The sequence below is a fragment of the Actinia tenebrosa genome, unplaced genomic scaffold (assembly GCF_029948245.1).
Source record: "Actinia tenebrosa isolate PJP-AT-01 unplaced genomic scaffold, QUT_ActTen_1.0 PGA_scaffold11__36_contigs__length_13525064, whole genome shotgun sequence".
NCBI classification, from domain to species: Eukaryota; Metazoa; Cnidaria; class Anthozoa; order Actiniaria; family Actiniidae; genus Actinia; species Actinia tenebrosa.
Window position 1 is genome coordinate 4,351,160 of NW_028292571.1, and position 15,175 is coordinate 4,366,334.

Here is a 15,175-nt window from a genome sequence, read left to right on the forward strand (position 1 = left end):
TTAGGCCAAGCAACATCAAAAACGGACTGACAAGTTTTATGATAAACAAAACTAGTTTTCGTTCAATGTGAATCTGTGCACGAAGGACATTTAAAGCAGAGCTTAATTCAAATAAATGTACCTTATAGAGATATTTATAGCACAGGTTTTATTTGTTTCAGATACTGACGGACATAACTATTTGGGAAGCAGTTTTACTATGTATATGAGTAGTTGCTGGAGTTCGTCTTCAACTGCATGGTTAACATCGTGGTCGACCACATATTCATCATCATCTTCATCATCTTCATCATCATCGTCGTCGTCGTCGTCATCGTCTTCTTCATCATCATCGTCGTCTTCTTCTTCGTCGTCTTTGTCGTCGTCGTCGTCGTCATCTTCATCATCGTCGTCGTCGTCATCATCATCATCATCGTCTTCCTCCTCCTCCTCATCGCCTAAAAGACGGAAACGTCGAGATGTATTTCCACCAATGTCTGTCGAATCATCTTCTGAAATCTCGTCAGTTTTCTTACGAACTTTGAGATCACAACACGTGAGGAGCAGACAACGTCGTGAAGTACTAGCACCTAAACCAAAGTTGCCTTTAAAGAGCGGGTATCATACAGACATCGCAATGAAAATCCAGGTTCGAAACAATACGTTTAATCACACATTACTATTCGTGGCATCTAACAGTTTGGGATCAGAATTTGCATGGCTAGACGTAAGTATCAAGATCTTCAAAGTTTATTGATATCGTCAGAGCAATCTCTGAGCTGATGAAAGTCAGGGCACGAGGCTAACTCACATATCGAATTTATCTTGTAAAGCCCCGTTTACACTGGCAATTTTTGCGGCGATTTTTGCGGCGATATTTGTGGCAATTTTAGGAAATATCAAATCTTTTGTCTCATCCTTCAAAAGAGACATTGGTCTACGAAAATCTTGGTATCCTGAAAAAAACTTTACAAGTAAATTCTTTACCATTATTCATTATGAACAATATCGCCGCCAAAAAACGCCGCAAAAATCGCTATTGTAAACGGGGCTTAAGGTTTTGCAAGTTTCTATTTTTCAAGGTTATACCTCAGGCTGAGCTGGTTTGGACCTCGAGTCTGTTCTCAGCCTGTCAGTGTAAGTCATTAAATAAAAAACCCGGAGAAGAACCATGGAATCAAGGAAGAGAACTAACTGCCCCAGAAATGAGACTCGAGTGTACTCCCGCACTAGTTGTCCATTGAGCTAAATTCTTCAAAACTGAATCAGTTCTACAAAATATCCACTTTTAAACTTTTCAATATAGGATTATTATTAAGGAGAAGAGAGATATTTGCTTTAACTTTAAGGATTAATAGACGTTCTTTCTTGTTGTTATTGCAGATAAAAGACGGTATAGTACGTTTTATTTACCGCATCGGTAACAAAATGAAGATGGTTCAAATCCCCAACCTAAACCTAACTGGTGGTGTGTCTCACAATCTCTACGTAAAGCGACGAGGCAATGTCGCCTCTATGCAAATAGGCTACATTGGTAAGAACATCGGGACAACAGGCGGTAGCAGTCAGCTTCTTAACCTCGGTGGTGGAAGTGTATTTACCGGGGGGTTACCCCGGGCTACGGCACTTCTCGTCGTCAAGGCGATTGTGGAAAGTGGCGGAAAGGCGATAGTTCGTTTCGCTGATGGCCAAGTGGTAACTTCAGCTTCTGCGAGCATGCTTAGTTCTGGAGCAAGCTTGATCACTGTTGGTCGTGATGGGTCTGTTAGCGTTTCTAAAGCCAGCGGTGGGGAATTTCTACGAATTTATCGACAAAGTGTCCGAGCAGTACGTTCTAAAATCACCAAACATATCATAACTGGTTCAGTTGGTCAGTCAATGAAAACTAGGAGAATCATTTATCGATACTCTTCTTCGGGAAGTATTTCCGGATCCGGTAGTTCCGGTTCCAGTTGCGGCGGAAGTACCGGAGGAAGTTCCAGTTCTGGAAGTAGTGGTGGTTCCAGTTCTGGGGGTAGTGGTAGTTCTAGTTCTGGTGGTAGTGGTGGTTCCAGTGGCAGCTCCGGTTCTGGTGGAAGTTCCGCTTCCGGCGGAAGTGGTAGCTCCAGTGGAAGTTCCGGCGGAAGTTTAATTTCTGGCTCGACAAGTATCAATTCAACTCATCATTTTGCTTTTATAATAAATGGATATGGCGATGAAATCCAAAAATCTATTGCAATTTTACGAAACCAAACAAAAGTAAACGATTCCTTGCCAGTCGAGAAAGACTATGGAGGTGAGCCTTGCGACGTGACTGGTTCAATAACCTTTATAGCTTGGGCGTAATGTTTTACTATTTCAGTCAACAAGTCGTTTCCTAGAGTATTATTTCTTTGTTTAACACATAAATATGTATGCAACTCAAACAAAGGATCTTATTCAGAATGACACGTGGCCTGAAATGGGAAAAGATTGCGCTTAAGCTAAAAGTATATTCAATAAACCTTTTTAGTGATCGGTGGAAAAATCAAAGGTTTTGAAAAGGAATTTATTTTTAGTCACATGGGAATTTTAAAATCGAGAAAAAATCTTTTTTTATACCATGAAGTTGTGATGACAATGTAAAACAAGGTCGATTTTTTCACTTTTGTTGACAGTTTGCACGCGCACACGACTCTGTTTTTCTTCTATCTTGCTGACTTTTCTATGAAAAAGAAATCAGCTTAGATAAGGTTACAAAATAGCATTTCTGGAGCAAAAAAATCTTTACCAAAATCTAACCTCAGAAAACTACCCCCAGCACATACCATGATTCCTTGCGCCAAAATAACTATCGTTATTAAATATAAATAGCTATTGTTGTTCTGCCTTATTTCTCTTTTTAAGGATGCATCAAAGAAACCCGTTACAACGGAATAGCGCTCGATGAAGATAAAAGTGTGTCAAAATTCAGACAGAATATCATTACAGGCTGTGAATGTCAATTAGGTAGTTGCCTTAACAACGGCACGTGCCCATTGAATGCGACCATTCCCATGTGTAAATGTTTACCAGGATGGACCGGCCCGACATGTAACAGAAAAGAGGCATCGAGAAAGAGACCCCCAACACAATTTACCGGTGAGGAGTTAGACTTTGTTTATTCTTAAAGTTACAGTTAAACTAAGTTAAACTTTAAATATTATACTCAATAAGCCTATTCATAGTTTAAGAATCGATTCCACTGCGCATGCGATTTTATCCCGAATTTCTCACCTTTTGTTTAATTAAGAACAAATGAAGGTTTAGACAAAGGAAGGTGAGAAATTCGGGATGAAATCGCATGCGCAGTGGAATCGATTCTTAAACTATGAAAAGGCTTATTCTCTACTTTCACATCCCCATAATGCCTTGCGTCTTTGGGGGGTAAACTGTCCCAAATTGAAAGGTTTCTTAAATGAATTTACACTATACCTGCTTTTATCTGCACAATGCTGATTATTATCAGCTTATTCCAAGTTATTTTTACGTGTACAGATCATGAAGAGTTTTGGTCTTACAAGAAAATGTATTGACTTACGAAAAAAATGTTTAAAATTTACCTTAAACGTCTTCATGCTTCTATCTTTTTCTGTTTTATACTTCATTTTATTTTTGGATACCAAACAAGGTATTTTCAACATTGTCTGATCAGCCTTCAGCAAAATAAGTGGGTTTTTACCCTCTGGTTACCCCCCAAAGACGCAAAGGATTATGGGGATGTGAAAGTTGAGAATGATAATAAAAATAATAAAAATAATAATAATGTAAACATGATATATGCAGACAAATAAAACTTGCCATAATAATAATAATAAATTCATCTGTTTTATTATTGTGGCAGTTATAGTTGGACTGCGACGTTTCGACTGCTACTGCTAAGTTAAACTTTGCTGTTTGTTTGTCATTTCGATACAGATATCTTGGGAATAAGACACTATAAGTTATAAACCGGCATAATAATAATGCTAAAGACAATAATAGGTTGTTATGGTTATAATTTCACGCCGGACAAGTCAGGTCCTCAAGTCTTATACTGAATGTATATACCGTATTTACTCGTTTAAGCGCCGCGGCGCTTGCTAATTTTTTTGGGTTTCTTATGCGCGGTTAATTCGGGGGCGGCGCGGCGTTAATTCGGGGGCGGCGCGACGTTGATTCGGGATTCATACTTTGCAACCAATGATTTAATACAAAGTGAATATAGGCGTTAAAAAAGATCTTTTTTTTTTTGTATGGATAAATGCGGCGCTTATTTGAGGGCGGCGCTGAAACGAGTTAATACGGTAATTCTTTATTTTATATGCACACTATGGAACGTTTCTCACGACCCATTATAATGTTCCAGTAAAAGAATAGCAAATGCGGACCAAAAGAACAATCTACTGTTGGATCGATTGACTGAACCACAACCACTCGTTTTTTAACTAATGCAGTTGCACTTTTTTCTTTCCTTTCACAGAGGATGTAGGAGAAACAATGAATTGGCCTGCCCTCCTGCTGTACCTGTTACTTATTCTCCTAGTTCTCCTCATCTTGACCTTTTATCTTTGCTGCAAAAGACAACCCGCTACCAAGGTTGCTGCAAAGGAAGACGAGCTGCCTATACCGGGTCATGGTACCATACGAGATTACAACGACGTTGATGGCCAAGAGGTCGATAATAATGTTTTTAATATGAAGCACTTGATGAAATACATTTATACCAGTCATAAGCATGAAGATCAAGAGACACTTCACACCCATGAGGGTGGGGTGAGGACGTACCAAGATGAAGGAATACACGGACAAGATAATCATCAGTTTGATATCCATAAAATCATGAAGTACAGGTAATAATGATGATTATAATAGTCCTTCCTTTTAAGAGGATAGCACTTAATAATAGTCAGTGGTTAACAAAACAGCTGTGGGCCTCGTTCCAAGATAAAATTGGAATAGTCCCCTTCACAGTTCCCTGCGCCATCTTGAAAGGTAGCCGAGCATTTGCATCGAAGCAAGACGAACGGTGAGCTTGCAATGATAGAGACCTTTTTTAACACCTTGGACAATTATTCACATGTCTCTATCATTGCAAGCTCACCGTTTGTCTCGCTTCGATGCAAAGGCAAGGTTACCTTTCAAGATGGCGCAGGGAACTGTGAAGGGGACTATTCATAAAAGTTAGTTTTTGTGGAGGGAGAAAAACCGGAGAACTCGGAAAAACACCCTCGAAGCACAGAAGAGAACCGACAAGTAACTCTGCAACTCTCACATATGATTGCTAGTCCAAGGTTCGAACCTAAGACCACAGAGGTAAGGTGACGGTCGGACCACCTGATCTTCCATAAATACTGAATCAGAACTGGCAATAGATAAAAGTTGCTAAAAGTTGCCAGATGATGAGAAGATTATTTCTCCAAGTTCAATCATTCCTTAGAAATTGAAATAACAAAGAAAATAGGTACCATGTTGGTTGACATAATAGAAGAGACTAATAGAAACTCTTTTGTCAAATTTAACCAAGTGATGTCAGTGATGGGGGTTGTAAAACGAGCAACACATCAAACCCGCATGGTAGTAGAGTCGGTGCACAATTCCTGTCAAATTGATCGATATTTTTTCGTGCAGCGTAGATAGCGACTGACTCTCAGTGTTTCTCAAGTCTTTGCAATCCAGTTTATAATAGACTACTTGCATGTGGCATCAAAGCAGCTCAATTTGGATAAATTTGTATGCATCGTCTTGTCTTCTATTGTCGTTCTATTGTTTCTTGAACATGAACGAACTACCCATATTTCTATCATATCTCTCCAACAGCGTCGTACATAAACACGGAACTGCACAGGAAACTTCTTTCCACACGGTTTCATCCAGTGGTGGATCCAGTGGTGGTGCAGTCAACAATGGTTATACGGGGTCTTCAGTCAATCTGACTCCTCATCCGGCCGGACCAGACCCAGATGGAAGTGATCACACTTACGATGAAGTGGACATAAGTTCTCATTACCATGGTAACGGTAGTGGCCACCATTTTGACGATAGTGGCCACTATGGTAACGGTAGTGGGCCTAGTAGTTCTTCATGGCATCATGTTACAGCTACTATTCCGTCACGTGCATATCACGTGAACAGAAATTTTGTTGGATCACGTGATGAGCTTAGGGTGTATAAAGACGAAGGCCCTGAATTTGAACCGGATGATCTCAGTGGCCCTGGTGACGGTGACGTAGGAGATATTCATGACTTTGACGACTCTGACCTTCCAGAGCACGTACACCCGAAACTCCATCAATTACATACTATTGTACACAGAACCGATCACTGATCCAATACACACACACAATACACACTAAATAGATCTAATCACTCTTTTCCCATTTCAGAACACGTGCCATTCCCTTGAGAATTATTGCATTTTTTTTAAACCTATAACGGTTGAGTAGATACCGCCATTAAGAGCCACGAGGCTCAAAGAAAAAAATCATTCACAAGGGAATGACACAAAATTTAATGGGAAAACCGGTAATTTAAAAAATATTACCTGAGAACAATGCCATACATCAAGTCAGTTTGGGCGTAATATACTTATCCCATTGTAAAACAAAGCTCATATTTATAACTTGCGACCAAATAATAATATTAATATATCGCATTAATTGCTATTTTTAAAGCCCTTATTAATCAAACATAAATAGAAATATTTTAAAAAACCACACACCCACACAGCAACCTCTAGCGCTCTGGCTGGTCCCAGGCTCGACACATTTTTCAAAACCTCTTCAGTAACAAATAAGCATAGTTTAATTAGCTGATTTCGTTTCAATGTTCAAAATAACGACACTAAACTACGCTACTATATATAAACCATAGCCATTAGCATTAAACTAATAAAAAATAACCATAATTGGATAAAACAAGGTAAAGTTTTATTCGCATATATGAGAATATTCCGCAATCAGAAGCATATACTATAGCTAATAGTAATAATAATAATAGTATTAATAATAATATTAATATTAATAATATTAGTTTATTTAATCACGTGCCGTCCAAGAGCGTAGAGCTCGTTCAAAATACGAACGTGCAGCTATAGACCTAAAACCCATAGCTACTCGTTAATACTAAGTAGTCGGTTTTTCTGATGTAGTGAACGTGGTGCATTGTGGTCTAGCTTGAGTACAATCATAATCTTTCTTTTGTACCTAAGCTAGACCAGAATGTAAAATAAAAAAGAGGTTACGCAGTCATAATGCAAATTAATATAATTGTATAAATCCTTTAATATGCTTACAATAGAGGTTACCTCTTGAATGGCAGCTCCTTCGCAGCTCTACTTTTAAGTATTGGTCTCAGACCCTCTCGGACACTGGGAGATTATGATCGACACTGTGGGAGCGAAAGGAAATAGTAATCACGTGACCTGATAACACAAGCACTCCATAACTTTAACTAAAGCTGGTGCAATAATGTAATAAAATCACTTACTTTTAAAGTGCAAGCTTTTAAAAAGCAATGGTATTAGGCGCTAAGCAAGTAAAGAATACAAGCCAAATTAGTTATAAACTAAAGTAATACGTAAATAACAAGTAGTAATTAATATAAATTTGTCTTAATTTTCGTTTTCATAGTATTTTTTTCTCTGCAAAAATTGAATTTTTTTGCATCAATCCATTTACTTTTACAGTAATTGTATTGAATAGTGCTATTCCAGCCCCAAAAGTAGGGCCAACATTTTGATCCTGAGACTGCCCTTTGAAAGTAGGACTATTTTGGCACATTTATTTTTTAGCTCTGATTTTGGCCTACCCGTGGGCCAAAACAATACTACTAATAAACCTGTGCCAAAATAATTTATGTGGGGCCAAAATAGCATTTTGTTTCATTTTGACCAAATCCTGGGCCAAAATAAAACTACTATAAAAAAATAAAAAATGGCTCCGTGGGGCCAAATTGGTCTTATTAAATTTTACTACCACTACCAGAATCTCTTGCGCATCTTCTTGAGCATAAATGTTCTTATTATCCTGATGAAGGAATGACAATTGGGATAAGAAAATTCGTGAAGCATTCTGGTAGTGATAGTAGGATGTCGTGATCGTTCAAACACAGGCCAATGAACGGATGACACGCGTATGAATATGAAGCCCGGGCACCCTGTGTATTATTTTCCCATATCAGTTATGATAGCCACCGACCAATGTTTGAAAGGACAAACATACGTCAGAGGTCACTTGACCAGAAACGACCAATGGTAACAGGACAGCAATAAGATTGAAATCATTGCCAAACTATCGAGATGCTACCCCCTCTATCCTAGATCTACCCCTGGTTTAGATCATCAGGATTATGTAAAGGAGATTCTTAGTTATTCTTAGGGCTCGATCACGGTTTGATCATGCAGTGGGTCGATAATGGTTTCCTTATCCTATATCTGCCCCTACTCTAGATCATCAGGATTAATGGTAAAGTAAGCTCGATCATGGTTTGGGGGCTTCAGACGAACCTCCCGATCAACCCCCCCCCCCCCCCCCCCCCCCCCATCCCAATCCTAGATCTGCCCCTGGTCTAGATCATCAGGAGTATGACTTAGGGGCTGTAATGTTGATTTTAGTATATATCTTCTATATGTCTGATATATAGTTAAAGCCATGCTCATTATTAATCAATTTGTGGATCTAGTCCACTATGTTAGGAAACCAAAGCCCCTAATGAGTCCTTCATTGATTGTCAGAGTCAGCGTTGCGAGCCCGGCATTGCTGGTTTTCTACTCCTGTATAGCCTCTCTATACCGGCAACTGATATACGGGGATATAGTACCGGCAACTAATATACGGGGTTCCTGATAGTGTCCGTTAACCATCAAAGCGCACGTTCGTCTTTTCGAAATCCCTACCGCTACTGATAATTCTTAAATGAATTTTGACTTCAAAAGTCGTTGTCTCGCTTTACTGATGATATTGTTTGATTTACTCCGTCAACTTTCATCGTTCACTGTGTATACGCGAAGAAAATAGTCGGATCGGTGGGTGTTGAAATTATCACTGATAAAAGACTGATATTGTTTCTAGACCGTTAAAAGATGGGCAAAGATAAAAACTTATAAAACTTTTAATTGTTTTCGGGCAAATTAATGTCAGATTCTGATAACGTTAAGTAAATAAAAACTGATGTGTTAGATGAACATTTCCAAACCAAAATCTTCTCAGGGTAGACGATTTTAATTTCAGAATCTTGTAATGAGAATAAAAACTCGTTAAGAAACTTTATTTGGGAACTTATTTGATTAAAATTACGTAATCTAAAATTTATGTTTGATTTGACGACGGAAGATATTTGTTTGTATATCACTTTGCTCCCATGGCAACGAGTGGACTTGTTCGCTCCAGTCACTATGCTTCAGTCAGTTGGTGAAAGTACATTTTTTTATCTTCTTGAAAATCGTATTTTATAACTTTAGAGACCGTTAAAGAGATGACCGAAGATATAGACCAGTTCATTTAACAATTACACGCCGAAGGCGAAGTGATTATCGGTGGAAAAAAAAGACTTAGCAGTGATTATCGTCTCACAATCACTGGTCGCTCGACCAATCACAGCCCGTGAATCTCTATATTCAAGTCTCAAATTTTACTAAATATATTTAATATAAGAATTAGTAGAAAGATCGCTAAAGCATTGTTATTCAAAATGGCCTCTAGCTGCGGGTACTTTTTTGAAATTTTTATTAACTCGACAGTAAATCCATCTTTATCCTATTTCAAATAATCTGTGATCATGATGATTAAAAATAAACACCGACAATATATATACAACAGGTTTAGATGACAAGAAATAGAATTTTAAAATAAGTCGACTATAAATAGGAAATAGATGACATCACAGATCCTTCAAGACTTTTTTAGATTTTGACATACTAATCTAATAAATTCTATTGTCAAGAGAGTCTAGATTTGTCTTTGATACACACCGCTCGAGTTAACAAATTGACGGCATCAGCTCAATATGTTTTTTACAATAACAAAAACAACAACAAAAACTTCTTGTTTTTAGTTATCTAAACAACCTGTCCAACTGAAACAGCGCGCGCTCGTTGACGTCATATTATCACTGTCCTATTATTGATAATAAAAAAAACAGCGAATCAGCGCGCGAGAAATTTGTATTTTATCGTAAAAAAAGTTAAATGATAACAGATATAACAGTAGCCATTGACGTAATAGAGAAATGACAAATGAGCGAATACAAAAAAAAAAAAAAGAAACCAAAAGAAAAGAAAGAAAAACCCACACTAAGACTGAGGCATGGTCAAGATAGCAGTGACGTAACCGAGAGCTTTTAATTAGTCTAGAGATCAAAGATTATACTTCTTCATTTGTCTCACGATTGTGGCAGCCGGGAGGATCACCCAACTGCCACAATCGTGAGACAAATGAAGAAGTATAATCTTAGATTTATATCCACGATGAATAATCTTTTCCATTTTATAGTAAAGAGATGTTCTAAGTCTTAGCAACAAACGGTGCTGTGGTGCCTATCATATAGCTAATCACTTGGCACAAAATGCAAACACACTGGCTTCTCACTGAACCAATCAAAAAAAGTAGTTGCGCCAAGTTTGCTTATACCAAACATAAGGAAACAAGTACTTAGTGACGTCATAGTAATCAACATGAACCACCTAGCCAATCGCTTGGCGCAAAGCGCAAACACGCTTCTCACTGAACCAATCAAAAATAAGTTGCGCAAAGTTTGCATATACCGAGCACTAGGAAACCAGTGACTTCATAGTAATCAACATGAACCATCTAGCCAATCACAAAGCGCAAACACAGTCTTAATCCCGGGGTCTTAATACTAGGTCTGCATGTAAAGGCCGGTTTAGACGGCACGATTTTCGCCTACAACTATCGTATACAACACGCTCGCGCCATCCTACAACTCGAGTCGTAGAGTGTAAATCAAGCCTACAACTCGCTTACGACCGACGCGAGCGTGTTGTATACGATAGTTGTAGGCGAAACTCGTACCGTCTAAACCAGCCTTAATACACTAAGAGCCTGGTTGTAAGAAGGGTGCATAGTGCTATCCAACGGCATTATCCACCCAGTGAATAAGTCGATGTGGTTATCCAAAACATTTATTCATTTGATAATATTTATCCGTCGGATAGTGCTAGACACCCTTCGCACGACCGGGCCCAGACCTAAATTTGAGACCTAACTAGTGGAAGTGATGAACTATAAATGGATAAAATATAAATGGAAAAACATGAATAAAGCTAGGCACTATTTAAAGGATAAAGTTTGTGAAATTTAAATAAGTGATCGTTACTGATATGTCGTGCCATACTCATGTCACAGAAGAAATAGCGATAACTCATAATCCACTTCTATTGTTTACAAGTATTAACTACAACTTATAATAATGGATTTTAAGCGTTTGGAATGATATCTGTCAAGATTACAAAACCAAATGACAGGGTTTTGAATCCCAGAATGTTTCCGATTCGTCCATTGGCTTAGACTAAAGCCACGTGAGGTACAAAACTACAATATATACTGAAATTCTGGTTGTAGGTAACCTTTAAATTTTATTGATAGACTGAAACAACCTCTGGGCTGACCAAAGTCAGGGAACGACTAACTCAAAAATCGATTGGAATGTAGCTTCAGTTGTTAGATTTTGCGGATGGAAGAAAACCGGAGAACCCGGAGAAAAATGTTTATACAGTCATACGAGTATGCTGAATATAATATCTGAGCGATGATGCAGTTCTATTGTCTTTCTACCAAAGAAATTCCTGGGGACTTTCAGGATTGATAAAAATCTTGAGCTCTTCCGGAATGTCCTCAAAAAAAACTTCTCCTAAAGACTTCTCGACATTTTGAGATCCTTTAATTAAGTCCTATGGAAACTCGCTTGTCTTTCCCATAGGTCTGAAAATCTTAGGAATTCAACTATCAGTCGAAACTTGAATTAGTTATTCAGCTGTTCTGATACAACTGTCATTCTGGCGCGTAAAGGATAAATGCGACAGGGGACGGGGGATAGTGCTTGCATGCCTTCATGCACTATAAAGGATCTTCCTCTGATTGCACTGATTGCACATGGAATGCACTTCTGTACCCGATTGCAAGTGCACGAGAAAGGAAAGAAAGTTTCCATATCGCAACTCGGGCAAAATTCTTCATTTATGAAGAACACAGTGCCTATTATAGTGTGACATCAGATAACGTAATTCGGCCAGTTAGGGCGATCTTTGGCTATCCAGCCCGTACTGCGGAAACTTTGTTATAGTAACCGGCATCCTCCCGCCTGACTCCAATCAAGTTGTACTTCACTAGACGAATAGTTCTGCCTACGGCTTATTGATGTAAGATACCGCTACTCAGCTCATCTATTCTTGCCAAATAATATGCGTACACTTTGATGGTGGCGGGAGTTCGGTTTTGATTAACTTCGTCGTCTGTGCTTCCTCTCGAATTCTTCTTCAAGCCCATGAGTTAATTTTGTCCGTGCAGTATACAAGATTGGAGTACTAGACAATTCAAGTGAGTAGACATGCTTTTAAACACACACATGATGATATCAGGTTAGTTTGAATATGGCTAAAACGATGGCTAATGTATCACTTGCCAAACAGAGCAAATGACTTGAACTGTGAAGCCACCGAAGATCTACTGTCTAGCTCAAGCTTTTAAGCATTAAAATGCTCATAACATAACATAACAGACCATACTATAACAAAATTGGTAAAAAGCTTCCAAAAAGCTTTGGCAAAAACTGTCTGATGAGATTTTGTTTAAAGGGTGAATTCTCTTTCTCTTCCATGACATCCAAAGTAACTAGGTTGCTGAAGTTACATCATATCATAGTTTTAATAGCGGAGTCCCCACTCGTTTTGTAACCGTTTTGATCGGTAAAAAGTAGATTAATATTGAACTGAGCTGATCAAATTTTTTTACAGACACTAAATCCATGTCTGGTTCCTTGAGCTTTTTACATTTCAATAGAGCAACACTGACCTTCCTTGTGCTAATACAACACCCTTGCAATAATCGCCATTTAATTTGATGTTAATCTCCTTAAGCCTCTTAAATGTGAGCAAAGTTTCTTTAACATGTCATAGGAAAATGAAAGAGAAACGTGTAAACAAGCAGCATATGCGGGCGTTTCTAAGTAACGGTCAAGACTTAAACCGCCGCGTCGGAGGACACTATAAATGACAGTGGCTAAAATATAATTCTATATGAACCGTTTCAAGTACAGACAATGTAATTTTGTAGCTTGGAGACGCTAGATACAAATTCTCAAGAGCATCATTAGGAAGATAAACTTGCCGTTGTACATAATAACAACGGGAACAATTCATATTCCACTATGATCATATTCAGTGTGCTTCAATTAGGTAATTGTGGAAAGCTTAACGCAAGGCACTATTAAAGCACACGATCCCTACAAAGTGAATACATTACCCATTATGAGAACTGATATGAACGGCATCTTTGATTTCTTCGTAAATTGTTGTCGTATTATGAATCAAATCGATCAATTTTAGCTCAAGTTATCCATTTTTTTGATTGCAAAATGTACATAAAAATGTAATCCTCAGAAAACCAGATCGCGTGCAGCTATCGACTATCGTGTAGTTGCCATGGAAATAGTTTTGCTCTCTTCGTCATTTGGAAAAGCAAAAAGTCCAAAGATTGATTGATAATGCTGTCAGTGTAAATTTGGCGTTGGGGTTATCCGCCACAATACAAACCCCCGAAGAAAGAGGCATTTTTTATCAAACGGACTGATAGACATAGAGTTTTGGTTACAGAGGAAACGGTCGTGTCGTGAAACGGTTTCAAAAATAGCGTGTAAGACGAACACATTACAGCAAAAGGTGCCCGAGAAAACTAAGTGGTACAAAAGAGGAAACACTACAAAGGGGTTGACAACTTTTGACGGGTAAGAACTTGATATTAGCCTAGAATCTTGATTTAAATCCGTCTTTAATATCACGACAACTTTACTTCTGTCTGAGTCCTACCTGTATAAAATAAGCAGGAACAGAACCCATTTGAAGGAGCATAAAAGGAAGTATAAAAATCTTGGGAAATAGGACTTCGTTTTATTAATTTTTCAGTGGAAGCTTTCATGTACACGCACCAAAATGTTACATTATTTTTTCCCCAAATTTGTAATGACTCATGTCAACGAAGCATTGACTATTCCGATTTTTATACTCATAGTAAAGTGCAAGAATTTAAGGCAGATCCAATTATTGCATATTGCTGTTTTTGACACCGAGGACTTTCTGGCTTCCTGTTTAGTCATGCTTTCTTTCTTTTGAAAGCCACCATGCTGTGGTATCAGAAACAATAACGGAAAGATAAAGTTCCTTTTCGCATAGAAAGCGTTTAAAGTTAAGCGTTTTAGTCTTTTCTGCCCTGATTTGATTGCCAATGGCAACCTGGACCAAAGCGTGACCGGATTGTCTTGGGACATAAGACAGCAGAACAGATCGTAAAACTATCAAGTTAGTAGGCATAAGGCCTTAATTTATATACACACAGACTTATATAACTGCTTAACTGCTGTATAAAGCTTAACTATAAAATTGCCGAGCGTTTCGACTGATTTGTTTGGAGACGGTATTACATTGAACATTATTGACAAGGTTAAATTGTTTCACATTTTCTTACACTCTTCAACGTCCAGACCGTTGGTACTGCAGTATATAATCAGAATCAGTTATTTTGTGTTCCTTTCGATAACTTTCTATTATCCAATAGCCTAACCAACGATTTGTCTCGTGACAAGTGAAAAGTGATACACAATTAATTTAAAGAGGAAGGAACACATTTGACTCAAACATTTTAGAGTGATGCCTGCGATAATTAACCCCACCTTTACCGGCTAAGTTCCGCGGTAATTTCCAAACAGCTCAACATTGAACTATTCTTGCATCACCTTTCACCAGTATATCTGCTGTTTATTTTTGATATAACAGCACTTCTCTAGCTCTCTCAATACTAATTCCGTTCAAGCATCTCTTACTTCTAAAAGGTATGCCGGTAAGGTCCGCAAAGATATTTTACTGAAAACGCACCCGCCAATGTCCATTTTTGTCGATAAATGATTGCTTCAATTTCGCACAATTTGCCAACCGGCGCATTTGACTAATTTTACTATTCAACACTAAGTGTAGCTAAGCTCAAGACCTGAT

At 38.2% G+C, this 15,175-nt stretch overlaps 1 protein-coding gene across 1 annotated transcript in view; it reads left to right on the plus strand.

Annotated features, from left to right (window-relative positions):
* LOC116302948 (protocadherin-like protein) overlaps positions 1 to 7,808 on the plus strand; it is a 28,113-nt gene extending 20,305 nt beyond the window's left edge. Inside the window, exons 17-21 of the mRNA XM_031712378.2 lie at positions 162 to 706; positions 1,363 to 2,254; positions 2,845 to 3,078; positions 4,439 to 4,808; positions 5,776 to 7,808. Coding sequence (XP_031568238.2) covers positions 162 to 706; positions 1,363 to 2,254; positions 2,845 to 3,078; positions 4,439 to 4,808; positions 5,776 to 6,283 — 2,549 coding nt within the window. The 3' untranslated portion in view covers positions 6,284 to 7,808. The remainder of the gene's footprint in view (positions 1 to 161; positions 707 to 1,362; positions 2,255 to 2,844; positions 3,079 to 4,438; positions 4,809 to 5,775) is intronic.
* Positions 7,809 to 15,175: the final 7,367 nt, after the last annotated feature.